The 12,751-nt window shown below is 35.4% G+C and overlaps 1 protein-coding gene across 5 annotated transcripts in view; it reads right to left on the reverse strand.

Moving 5' to 3' along the window:
* LOC124555443 (glutamate receptor ionotropic, kainate 2) overlaps positions 1 to 12,751 on the reverse strand; it is a 187,554-nt gene that overhangs the window by 74,481 nt on the left and 100,322 nt on the right. For all 5 annotated transcript variants that reach the window (XR_006968555.1, XM_047129354.1, XM_047129353.1 and 2 more), the window contains exons 9-11: positions 11,279 to 11,497; positions 5,745 to 5,951; positions 5,583 to 5,667 (exon numbers count right to left, since the gene is read on the reverse strand). Coding sequence is in view for 4 of the 5 variants with exons in the window: in XM_047129354.1 (XP_046985310.1) it covers positions 5,583 to 5,667; positions 5,745 to 5,951; positions 11,279 to 11,497 (511 nt within the window). In the remaining variant the exon portion in view is untranslated. The remainder of the gene's footprint in view (positions 1 to 5,582; positions 5,668 to 5,744; positions 5,952 to 11,278; positions 11,498 to 12,751) is intronic.

The following is a 12,751-nucleotide window of genomic DNA, read 5'->3' on the forward strand; positions in this document are numbered from 1 at the left end:
CAGAACATGCTGTAAGCAGTATGCAAGTGATACAGCCATATAGTGACTCACACATTGATCCCAGGCCCTGACACCATAGGGTCACATGAACCATCCCTGTGGCTTGCTTCAGCAGCTACAGTTGCAGTCAAGAGAGCAATTGACTCTTGTTTCTAGTCTGGTCTCTACACAGTTAGTGAGAAGAATGTTTTTTTTCTCTTTTTTCTTTTTTACACATATTAACAGAAGTTCTACATAAAGTGACAACCGCAAACATTAATGTAATTTTGTGTGGAGGCATAAACATCTTCCATGGTTTTGGCATGTCCCTGTTGGTCAACACTGCAACATAGTAACTACAATGACAGCAATAGTAATTGACAATTTGCCCACAAATATGGATAGGAACAAGTGTGGTGTAACTGTACAAGATCTTGGACTCAGATAATTTCTGCTGAATAATAATGCAAAAATCAGGTATGGAAAAAATCCTCAGACTGAAAGCACACCAAAGACTTCAATCAGAAATCAAAATGCAAGATTTTTCACAATAGAACTAAGTGTATAGAGAAACCAATGTAGATGAGAAATCTTCTGAATTTTCAATAGTACTTATACTGACCTCTGAAATGACATTTACAAAAGAGCCTACAGCAGTAGAAATGTTTTCTATAAACAGGTGCTAGAAAATCTTCCAAGACCCTAAGTATCTCTGTTTGATGAAAAATAGTAATACTGATTCAGAGATGTTACCTTTCCCACAAGTACAAAAATAATTATAGGAAGGTGCTGACTGTTGCAGAAAAGTCGTCTAATGATCAAAAATATGCAATGCAAAGAATAAAAGCAAAGCAGTCTGGGGTGTGATAAAACAGGAAATGGTGAGAGAGAAACAAAAGCACAATAAAAATATGTAAGGAACATCGATACAGTGATAAAGGATGAACACCACCCATCAAACTTCATGAATGAGTATTTTTCAGATAACATAGAGAAATTACAAAACAATTCCCTAAAATAGATACAAAGCTTTAAATAATAATGCACTAATTTCAATGATGTTATTTCCAGCCATGGGGGAGGGGGGGGGAGGAGGAAAATGAGCAGACCTAGATAATAAACAACAAATCATTTGCACCAGAGAACTCTTCTGAGTACAGGTAAGAGTTGGGCCTTTGCTAAATATCTACAGCTATATTCTGCAAACCACTGTGACTGAAACTTTCTGGCAGATTAAAACTGTGTGTGCCCGACCAAGACTCGCGAACTCGGGACCTTTGCCTTTTGCGGGCAAGTGCTCTACCAACTGAGCTACCGAAGCATGACTGACGCCCGGTACCCACAGCTTTACTTCTGCCAGTATCTCGTCTCCTAATGATGTACTATGTTAATATAATAGAAATAATGAATAATGAGGTTTATAATATAAGTAATAATGTGAAGATGATTAATGATAAAGGTGAAGTGAACAAGTTGTATCAGAATATTCTGTTTTGTGCAAAATGACTAATAAAACTTTTTATTTTGTTTTACTTTCTGCTATTACCTCCAGAAAGCAGCAAATGGTAGTCTAGTATTAAGGGATGATAATTTACCACAACACATGAAGCTAATGAGCATACATTATGTATACTAGGGATTATAATATGACCAATAATGTGAAGATGAAGTGCACTAGTATTAAAAGATCCTTTATAATTTATGTGTGTAACTTTCTGCTGTTATTGACAGTAAATGCAAAAAGATACAGGTATAATGAGGATGGATATGTAGTGAGTTACCAGTAAAAAAAAATGAGTTACTTCTGCAGTGTTGAAATAAGAAAGCTTTCAGTCATTCTGCAGCCCCCTGTGAACACAATGCTACAAGTAGAGGACCACATGGCAAAAACGCATGGCCTTGCACACACCTGTCATATTTTTGATAAGCAATGCCACTCAAGAAAATGTTGCCACCACCCCTCCTTCACACTCTTTTCAACCATCACAGGCATGGCAGCCATTGCTGCTGTGTGTCATTACCAGCCATGCCTCCCCACCTACTACTCGCAGTACACTAGTGTCAAGTTTTTAACTGGCAGCGGAATAGCTGCATCAGGTGAGCACCCTGCTGCCTCATGCCTCTCATCTCACACCTCAGTTCAGTAGAAGCTATGATAACTATCAGTGTTCTGTGAGGATCATAACTGCCTGTGCTCCAGCCCCATGTCACTTGAACTCTGATAAGCCGCACAACAATTAGGATTATGCCTATTAATTTCTTGTAATTCTTACCTTCCTATTTTGAAGTTAATATTTAGTAAGTAAGACCTAAATACACACTTGCTTCGGTTACTGTATTATGTGAAATGTCAACTGTCACACCTGTGCGTGCTATTTGGAATAGTGTGTGCCATAAATTTTTCGATGTAACAGAACAACAATAAATTGTTTTAGGGTGTGTAAGCATATTGTTTTGTTTATGTTTTAGGGGTAACACAGCACTGTTTAGCTGTTGATGTGTTTTGTATCTCAATTTTTAAGCAACTGAAGGCAGTAAATTTGTGTTAGCATGGACCAGCATAAATAGAATTTTGTATTTTTTAATTGTGCACCATTTCTTGCTTTTCTGATCTGAACTTTTGTATTTTTAAGTTGACATTCACAGCTTATCTGAAAACAGTTTATTAATGTTCACTGCATTTGAGTGACATGTAATTTTTCATGAATACTCAAAGTAACACGGGACCCTCATTTTTAACAACTGGTAGGTTCCTCCCCAATTTCTAAATGCACATGTGTAGGATTCAAACAGATCTTATGAATATTGTGGGGGGCATTAATTTTTTACAAGTTAACTTCATTTACCCCACAAGCTAATTATGTAAGATTACATACTAATAGATAGTAATGCATTCATTGTTACCTCTACAAATATTATCATTCTCATGTCAGCTGATAGTGGGTATGAACAGTATTTGTAGTGTGTGCAGTAATCGGTGTTGAGAAATCAGTGAACAGAGCAGCATTATCTTTTTACATTACAGAACAAATTCTTCGCTAGAATGTATAAACGAGACAGTTTTGTAGGTGAATGACAAACTGAATAAGGTTGTGCTGTTTTAAACAGATTTCCCTGGTATTCAGGATGACTCACGGTTTAATATACATCTGGCCATTCTGATGTATGTTTCCTTGGATTTCCCAGGGTTTAATATACATCTGGCCATTCTGATGTATGTTTCCTTGGATTTCCTAAATTACTTCAAGTAAATGCTATGATGGTTCCTGCTATGTGGTCATAGTTAGGTACTTGACCCACACTAGTCGAACTAAAGCTTTAAGTACGTAAATGCCTGTATAAATGATACACAATTTTTTATCTAGTTTGAAACTGTAACCCATGATATGTCCAATATCTTTGTAGATGTGTTCCATGGATGAATATAATTACTATTACTACTACTTACTACTACTACATTTTCTTTTCTTTCCAGGAAAAAATTCTCGAACACTGTCATTGTCTTTCAATATGACAATGGCCATGTTCAGAGGGCTGTACAGATATATTCCTGATTTGTCAAACACTCAAGACACCTTACAGCACCTTGAATGGCTTGCTAAATCACCTGATCTTAATCCCATAAAAATACCTGACTCCATCTGGAACAGCAGATGAAACATATCCACCACCATCCCCACAATTTCGTAGCTTTACTGTTTACAATTTGGTGACTTCGGAAGGACAGGGCATATCTAAAGAAACTTGTGGACTCAGTTCCTCACCAAATTGAGGTCATTATCAAGGATAGAGATGGTGTTACATGGTATTAGTATGATGTTTCCTAAGAATGACTAATTTTGTGCCTGATGTGCTTAGGTGGTCATATTGGAGTACATGTTTTTCCCTTGTAGGTCTGCAACTTTATTGCCATAGGTAATGTTTTACACTCAGGAGGCTGGAAAAGCAATCACTTTGCAAATACACTACAAATTTCATTTTCCTGATAAGCCTTACACTACTGCTAATTAGACTCTCCTCATCATACAGTGCTACCCCACATTACAAAAAAATTAGACATCTACTAAAAATGTAGAAATCACTATGGAGCACTGATGTAGTGATGACAGCCAATCTGTAGGCCATTCAAGTTAATAGTCACTGCTTAAGTTGATGACCCAGTGGATGAGCTTGCTGCTCATTACAGTACAATTAATTCTAACACTTACTTCTCAACTAACCCCCACCCCAAAAACGAACTCTCTTTGGAACTGTAGCTCAAGTAAATCCTTCTGTTTGACATGATCCCTGGCCTGAAATCACAGTTTTTCTACCTCTGTCCCTGGTTCTCCTTCCATCACTGATCCTCCATCTCTTCTTTCATCTCTTGTTCTGATTCAATCCCTCACATTTACTGGTTTTGGAGTTTCCACTTTCTTTCGTTTTTTCTTATTATTGTCTTATAATGTCTACTTTTATTAAGTTTATCTTCTTCCTTTGCTTTTTATCCTCCTTCCCCCTCCCCTTTCTCTCTCTCTCTCTCTCTCTCTCTCTCTCTCTATACTATCCCTTGCACTCGCTCAGTGTTTCTTGACTAGTCCTGCATAAAATATATGTTCTTCATACAAAATTAAATCTACAGGACCAAATAAAAAGAAATCAGATCAGATACCTTTTTCTGTACTGGTGCATAAATGCCTATGTTTCACGGCCGTCTTTACTGTATCTCTGTGGTTACATGCATCCTCTCCACCATGTTTGCTTGTCTAACTGATTCTATTTTCCTCTCCTCTACTCTTCCTTACTCCATTCCCCCACACCCCAAATTAATTGTAACCTATCATGGTACAGCATTAGAAATGCATTTAATATCTGTGTGTCTCTACTTTGAAGAAAGGAATTATAAAACCTAAGTTGGTCATAATTAGTACTTTTCATAAGCCATTCCACCACTACTTTCATTTGGTGTTATGACTTCGTATGTAGCATGAGCACTAAAAGCATATGCAATAATATAACACTTGTAAATAGTTCTCTCTGATTAGGATATTAACACTACACAAAAGATTTGCTTCAAAAAGTAATTCATGTGTTTCACTTTTGAGCATTAATGTAAGTACCACTCAAGATCAGAACTGAATCATATCATATATTGGGAGGGGGGATATCTTGATGACCAGTACTACAATGACACAAGCATCTTAAACAGGCAACAGATTGAATCTAATGAATGAAGGCACTGTATGTATGAGCTTGGACAGGAACTCTGCCAAATAATTTGTGGTTGTGTGCACACCAGCTTCCATGTCAGAACTGAAGGAGGAGCACACCAAATGCAACATGAACAATTACTTTGAAAAGAACTAATAACGATGAAAGCACAACTTAAACAAATTAAGAGAACTCTGAATAAACTGCATTTTCAGATGTTAGGTCTGTGTATGCAGTACAGTTTCTCACTCTGACATAAGACAATAATAAATTGCAGTTAAAATGTTGAACTTCTGAAATATTTTAGTGTGCTATAACATCATAGTATGTTTTGGGTGGCCTTGTTACGTCTGGAGACAGTAAAGGATCTAAATATGTAAAGGTTAGGGCACAAAAATAAAAGCACAACTTACCAAGATTCATGAATGGCATTGTGAAGTCCACAGCTTGCTCTCGGTCATATGTAATTGTCAAATCAGCAATAGCTAAGTCAGCTTTCTGAAATATGATTAACTTTTATTGCTATGACTGTCACAGAAAATAAAAAATTATAATGGTGTGACACAATTCATTACCTGATCAAGGAGTTCTTTCATCATTCCATCCCATTCCTTAGTTTCAGGATTGTATGATCCATATCTACCATCAGGTACTAGTTTGAATGTGTAATTGAAACACAGTATGTTTGCTATCTCATGTATTAGGTCTATTCCATATCCTTCAAACTGAGCATTTCCTGTAAGTTTCTCACTTGACTCTTTTCTCATGCAATACGGAGAACTCTGCAATTCAAATACACATGAAACTGTACTGAAAAACATCCATATGAATCTGTATATAGGCAGATATAAAACGTATTTGCTTGCAAATTAAGTACATAGTAAAGAAAAAGATAAGTCTCGAAATCAACTATGTATAAGCTATTCAACAATCACATATCTGAAGCACAAGGAATCATTTTATACAGTTTTTTTTATTCATAAGTTCCCTTTAACAATGTTTAACATGATATACAGTGTCGTAAAAAGTTTAGTTTATTAATTATCCTTTTATAGTTTCATTTTCTCCTGTTAATACACACAATATTGGGAAAATCAAACAATGGACAATCCAGGATGGAATGTAACAATATTATGAGAAGAATAGTGGCTACTCACCATGTGGCAGAGATGCTGCGTCACAGATAGGCACAACAAAAAGACTGTTAGAAAGTGAGCTTCCAGCCTACAAGCCCTTCTTCAAAATTAGACACACACACACAGTGTTTGCGTGAGTGTGTGTACGTTGTCTAATTTCAAAGAGGGTTTTGTTGGGCGAAATCTCACTTTCAGACAGTCATTTTGTTGTGCGACTCAGCATCTCCACTATACAGTGAGTGGCAACTATCCTTTTCATAATATTGCAAAATTGGTAGAATAGTGTTCATGTTTAAAAATAATTAAAAAACAGAGAAAGAATTTGTATTACAGTAACTGTTTGATAAAATGAAATTAAAATACAGTCATATGTGTTGTATTATAAAGGTAATAGATAACGAAACCTCCAGGCAGAATAAAACTGTGTGCTGAACCTGGAACATTGCCTTTTACAGGAAATGTTCTGACTGACTGAACTTGCAGGCACAATATACAACTCAGCCTCACAGCTTTACTTTCACCAGCACCTCTCTCCTACTCTTCAAACAATGCAGAAGTTCTCCTGCATACCTTGTTGGACTAGCACTCCTGGGAGGTATGATTTTGTGGGGAAACATTATTCACGGCCTAGGAGATGGCTTTTAGAATGACTTTTTCATTCTCTGGAGTGTGCATTGTTTTGAAACTTCCTGGTACATTAAAACTGTGCTCTGGTCTGGCACACAGTTTCAGTCTACCAAGAAATTTTGATACAGTGTGGATTTTGCTGCAGAGGGAAAAGGCTCATTATGTTATCAGTGGCTATTTATCAGCTCAGTCAGATAGTACAATAAACACTCAAATCTCCTCCCCCCCCCCAAAAAAAAAACCCTATACAAACTTTCTTTAAAAATCAGTTTACAATTTCAAATGCCTGCTAATAAAAGTAAATTTTAATGTTTTTAGATGCTCAAACGTTTCATATATAATGTGTGATCAGTTAGGAACAATCAGTTATTGAGTTGGCTTCCCCATGCTGACATTATATTACACAGGACTTCTCCATTAAATTGGGTCTTTGTAAAGTTGAAAGCAATATAAAATATTTACCCAAATGCTACGTATAAGTACTGCTCAGTTCATCATGATGCCGCATCTATGTATTAAGTCAATATCTAAGTGAATTTTGTAATTAAGCATACTTTCATTTTTTGCTCTTTAATATCCCAAAATTTTGAATGCACACCTGTTGTGTCTATTATGTGTTATCAAATTTATAGGAAGTTACATCAGCGTAAGCAAATCTTTTTCAACTTTTGAAAGGAACATTAACTTAGGACTATTTAAAAGAACAGTGAAAATGGTCACCAAGAAAAATAGTTTTGAAAGTTTATCTCACGTACTGCAGTGACTGTTATTAAAGTGTAGCACATGTCTATTCCCTTCAACAAAAGCCCACCAATGAACAGAAAATTAGCTATGTGTGTTTTTTATGATGGTAGCACAAGCTTTTATTTACAACTAGTTCAATTTGCTTCTTCATAAACAAATAATGTTGTACTTGGAAACTGGACTTATATTCTCAAAGAAGTGGCTTAGAGATTTCCACTGGCCTTCTAGATATGTCAGTGGCTTTCCTAGAATAGTTCAGGCAAAGAGTTCTCAGAAAATTCAGAAATGAGAAGCACAAAGTAATATTTAGTTAATATTTTGGATAAAAATGAACTAGATAAATTGAAATGTTACCAGTAATTTAACCTCTAAATCATCTGCACCCAAAGAAACTTTAAAAGTAAATGATATGAAATAAAAATATGATAATTTATAAAATTTATGCAATAACGGGAGATCTTTATTGTATTGACTCACTAAACAATAAACAACTGACTCGATTACTTTGTGCATGGTATCATGTTATCATTTTACGAACAGTCATGGACTTTTCATTACTATTACAACAGTACTGCAAAGTGTTCATTCTCTTCATGGAATATATGAGGTATGTCAGATAATATTCCAAAAAAATGGATTGAACAAAATTGGTCAAATCATCTTTCAGCAATTTCTGTTGAGCTGGTGGCATTTCAAGCTTCAAAGTCTCATGAGACAAGATTCCATAAAATAGTGACAAAAGTGTTTGAGACACAGACTGTTGTACCTTTTCTAAGAGATAATCTAATGCAAAGGGGGAACAAATATCGACTGCAAATATCACAATCTAAAAATAAATATTAAATTAATGAATACCATTCTAAAGTAACCTTCCGTAGATCTTAATTTGATATAGAGTGGATCAGTTGAATAGAGTTTTTGTTTCTCTCACACTGTAACAGCTAATAAAATGTGTACATGAGATAATGATGCTGAGCAAGTCATGGGCTTTCTTGCTAGCAATATGATAAATGAAGAGCTCATGTGTGTAAATATGGTGAAATGATGATGGGAGCAAATCTATCCACAACTCATGTCCATCTCAATTATAAGAACATCATTCATGCGTACAGGGTTGTCATTTTCTCATATGCACAGGGCATCTCCACCAACAGTTACTGCCAAATCTTAAGCTTGATTCAGTAATGGATCTCCATTAAGCATTTAATCTGTCATGTCACCCTCTTTATTCATTGTTATGCTAGTAAGTACTTTTCTTGCATTGTACCCAATAATATTCTTGCATTGTACCCAAACTGCAACAGTATTAGAGATTACCAAATAACCATTCTTTCCTCAGTAACAGCATTCAAAGGATTACTAAAGTATTACAGTGCACAAACATTTTTCGGCTGCTTCCAGAAAGTATTCAGATATATAGTAAACTATGTGTTAATACTAGGTATAAATATTACTAATTTCTCCAAGACAATTTAAATTTTGAATTGAATTACATCTCAGCTCAAAATAAAAGTTGTGAGTACTGAATTAAAATTATTGATAACAGCTGCATCATGTACAATCTGCCACATACACAAGGCTTACTACCAGTGCTTTGAATAAATTGGATAATACCTTGCAGATTGTGAAGTTCTCATTTGGGCTTGTTAGTAAATTTCCATGACTTCTTTTACTTGCAGAATTTTAAATGCTTGATTTGACCTGATATAACATACTTTTAGTATGTGATCAAACCTCATAGAATGAGACAAGGACTGTGCAGACTCAAGAATACTTTCTGCCCAAGTCATTGCCATAAACTTGTTCAAAAATTATGGAATAACAGACATTGTACAGTTCCTTCTACGAAGGTGACTGTGACACTTTAGGAGTGGGGATTCTTCCATGTAATATTTCTCGATCCAGAATTCTTATATCAATTGGTGAACTCTTGGATGTTATCACACTGAAGTGTCTAAATAAATAAGGTAAAAATTTCACATAAAATTAATGTGGCACCACTAACACAGAACACTTTAAGGGCCACTTAAACCTTCATACATTACAGATAACTTAAAGATTTGTGAACATTTTGTGCTAAATGTGATCAAAGGTCATCAGCTGTAACATTTTATAATATATTTATAATAAGTACTTTTTCCTTGTTCCTATATTACAAATATGTTCACAAATTAGCCTACTGCAAGTGTAAGTGAAATACATTTTATTGTTTTTACTGCTTTGCATTTTAGTATGAAATAAAGGGTATGCAAAAACATTTAATGTCTAAAATTTAGAATACCAGCTAATGTCTCATCTTTACATACACAAAATACATGAAAGCAGTGTTATAAAACTGTACTGTTACATGTAAGTGCATAAGAGCTGATCCTGAGCAAGATACACATAATCTGTAGTATTAGGCCTGCCACTTGGATAGCATCCAGAGGTTCAGTATACAACATGTAAGTGATGTTCTGACGTTCAGAATATTATGCTAAAGTATTACACATCACACAACACTACAACTTACTATTTAGAATGTTAAAGATATGGCAGAAAAAGCATAGACCCTAATACTTTGTAACATATTCAACAGAAATCCCAAGGAAGTTCAATAAGTCCCATTGTCTCAGTAATTTATACTTGAATATTAGAGCACAGAATTTATTAAAGTATCCATTTACTGCCTTACATTGTTATTTTTCAAAAGTTCACGCATCCTTCATTTAGTTTTGCAATGTTTTACACCTAGAATATAGTACTTGATTAGTTAAGAAATCATAGTGAGTGAAACTGTGCAAAACTGCACCATGACACACTGTTTTCGTTTTGTGTGTGTGTGTGTGTGTGTGTGTGTGTGTGTGTGTGTTGCAGAATACAGCCAGTGTTAAAAGCAAATAAGCTGCAATGCATGTTTGTCACCTGGTTATATAGACTGAATAATGCTATCTTGTACACCTTTAAGGTACTGTGACATATATATTCATTTCTATTTGGCCCACTAAATTACTGTAGCTAGAGTTGAAAGACAGAATAAACAGAATGTCATTGGTTTCAGTGATCATCCACTAAAACAACAATGGCACAAGTTTTGACAAATCAGTTAACGATTTTTCATGAAACTGAGACTAAGTTTCATTCCAGGCTCTAGCAGTCGGTGAAGTAGTAGGCCAAGAATAAATATGATAATGATTTAGGTGAAGAATACCAAGTTATGTTATGCTCTGCAATCTAGGTTAAGGAGGTTTAGGAGGCTGACCTACAATTAGATAGGTGAACTGTTACATAGAGTGGAGAAATGAGGATTGGAGATGCTACTTCCAACAAGGCCATGCAAAATAAAACATTGTGGTGTTCAAATCAGCCCACATATTGACAAATGTTCAATTTCTATTAAATGTTTAAGTTGTTCCTCCACGCACCATATGCAGTATCTTGAATTGTTTGGCTATCATTTAGAAAATCTTGAGCAGTCAAGATGTCAAGATAAGAAAATGGATGCTTAAAACAATTTAAGTCTTTGACAGCAGTGCATATTTTCAGTGCGTGTAAGAACAGAATCTTGGAGAAAGAAATAAAAAAGTCTAAATAATTACAAATAAACAACCTACTATACTCACAAGAATTGTGGTAACAACAAATGTCTTATTTTGTAGGCTCTCAACAATCTGTGTGTAGACTTCACCATATGTTCGAGTGAAGTTGACACCTTCAGTAGAATTCCAGGTACCAATCTTCTTCAGACCATCTTTATTGAGTTCAACAATGTCTAACAAGAAGTTACTACGGAATCCCTGATTATCAAATTTTATGACACCTGTCAGGCCTTGCATTTCAACCTAAAACAACACATGGTAGTGCTCCGTAAATGTTAGTGTAAGATACACTATGAATTTAACATGCAAAATATATTCAGAATCTGTTAATTTGATTTCAATTTTTTGATGAATTGCCTTCATTGTAAGATTGTTGTTAAACTGGAATAATAAGGAACGATTAAAAAGTTTCCATTTGAATGATACACAGTCCACAATTGGTATGCCAACCAGGCAAAATCACTGTGTGCAATCAGGCAATCTCCCTCCGATGCACCAGGTTGAAAATACCTGTTTTGTAAAACCCCATGTCTTGCTGTGCAAAGAAGTCTGTAACTGCCTGCTGCACATCCTCATCTGACAGGACAACCCTGCAAGGCTGTTTTTAATGGACTGAAGGCATGCTAAGCACAAGCACATGGGGAGTATCAGGACTACAGGGAAGATGCCAGAGTGTCTCCCACATTAGTTGGAACAACTTCTGTGTTACAACGTTTGTAATATAGGATTGACCAGCATCTTGTGTGAAACTGCATCCAGCATGTAACTTGGTGCACCATTCCACAATGTTGGTTTTTGAGACACATGCTGTCCTTTACACAGTCTTCAATCTTCGATGTAATGTCCACCGGTGTTTATCCTATGGTAGTCAAGAAAAGAATAACAACACATTGGTTCTGTCTGGACACTAATGTCACCATAGTTCATGTTCCCACATTTACTGCATGCACCTCGGAAAGACATGAATGCACACCAATTCCTTGACGACTTGTAGGTGCTTATATGTCCACATTGGAATCATGGTAAGTTGGATATACGCTGCAGCAATGCCTTCGGATGGAAACTTTTTGATTGTCCCTCATATTTTGAAACTTTTTCATTTCCCTGTCTTCAAAAGTAGTTCAGTTACCTGTGACAAATTGTATTGTGTTCAAGTTTGAAGAGAACAAAACATATGAAAAGTAAAGTGAAACATTTAAGGGCATCTTACTTTAAATACACTCTACTTTCTGATATTAAGTTAAAGGACAGATGAATATAATTATATGTTCAGACTGCCTTCACAGTCTTCCAATTACTTGTGTGTTGACTGAACACTATATAGTTGTCTTACAGTACCATCTGTAAGATATAATGCTGTTAATTTTGCCTCTCAAGTTTCAGTACATATTTAAAAAATCTGTATATTTCAAATATGAAAACTTGTGTGTAACAATGACAGCCTACTTGCTCCTAACAATTTATTTACATCACAATCATAAAATTGATTTCTGTTTC

This window comes from Schistocerca americana, chromosome X (assembly GCF_021461395.2).
Source record: "Schistocerca americana isolate TAMUIC-IGC-003095 chromosome X, iqSchAmer2.1, whole genome shotgun sequence".
NCBI classification, from domain to species: Eukaryota; Metazoa; Arthropoda; class Insecta; order Orthoptera; family Acrididae; genus Schistocerca; species Schistocerca americana.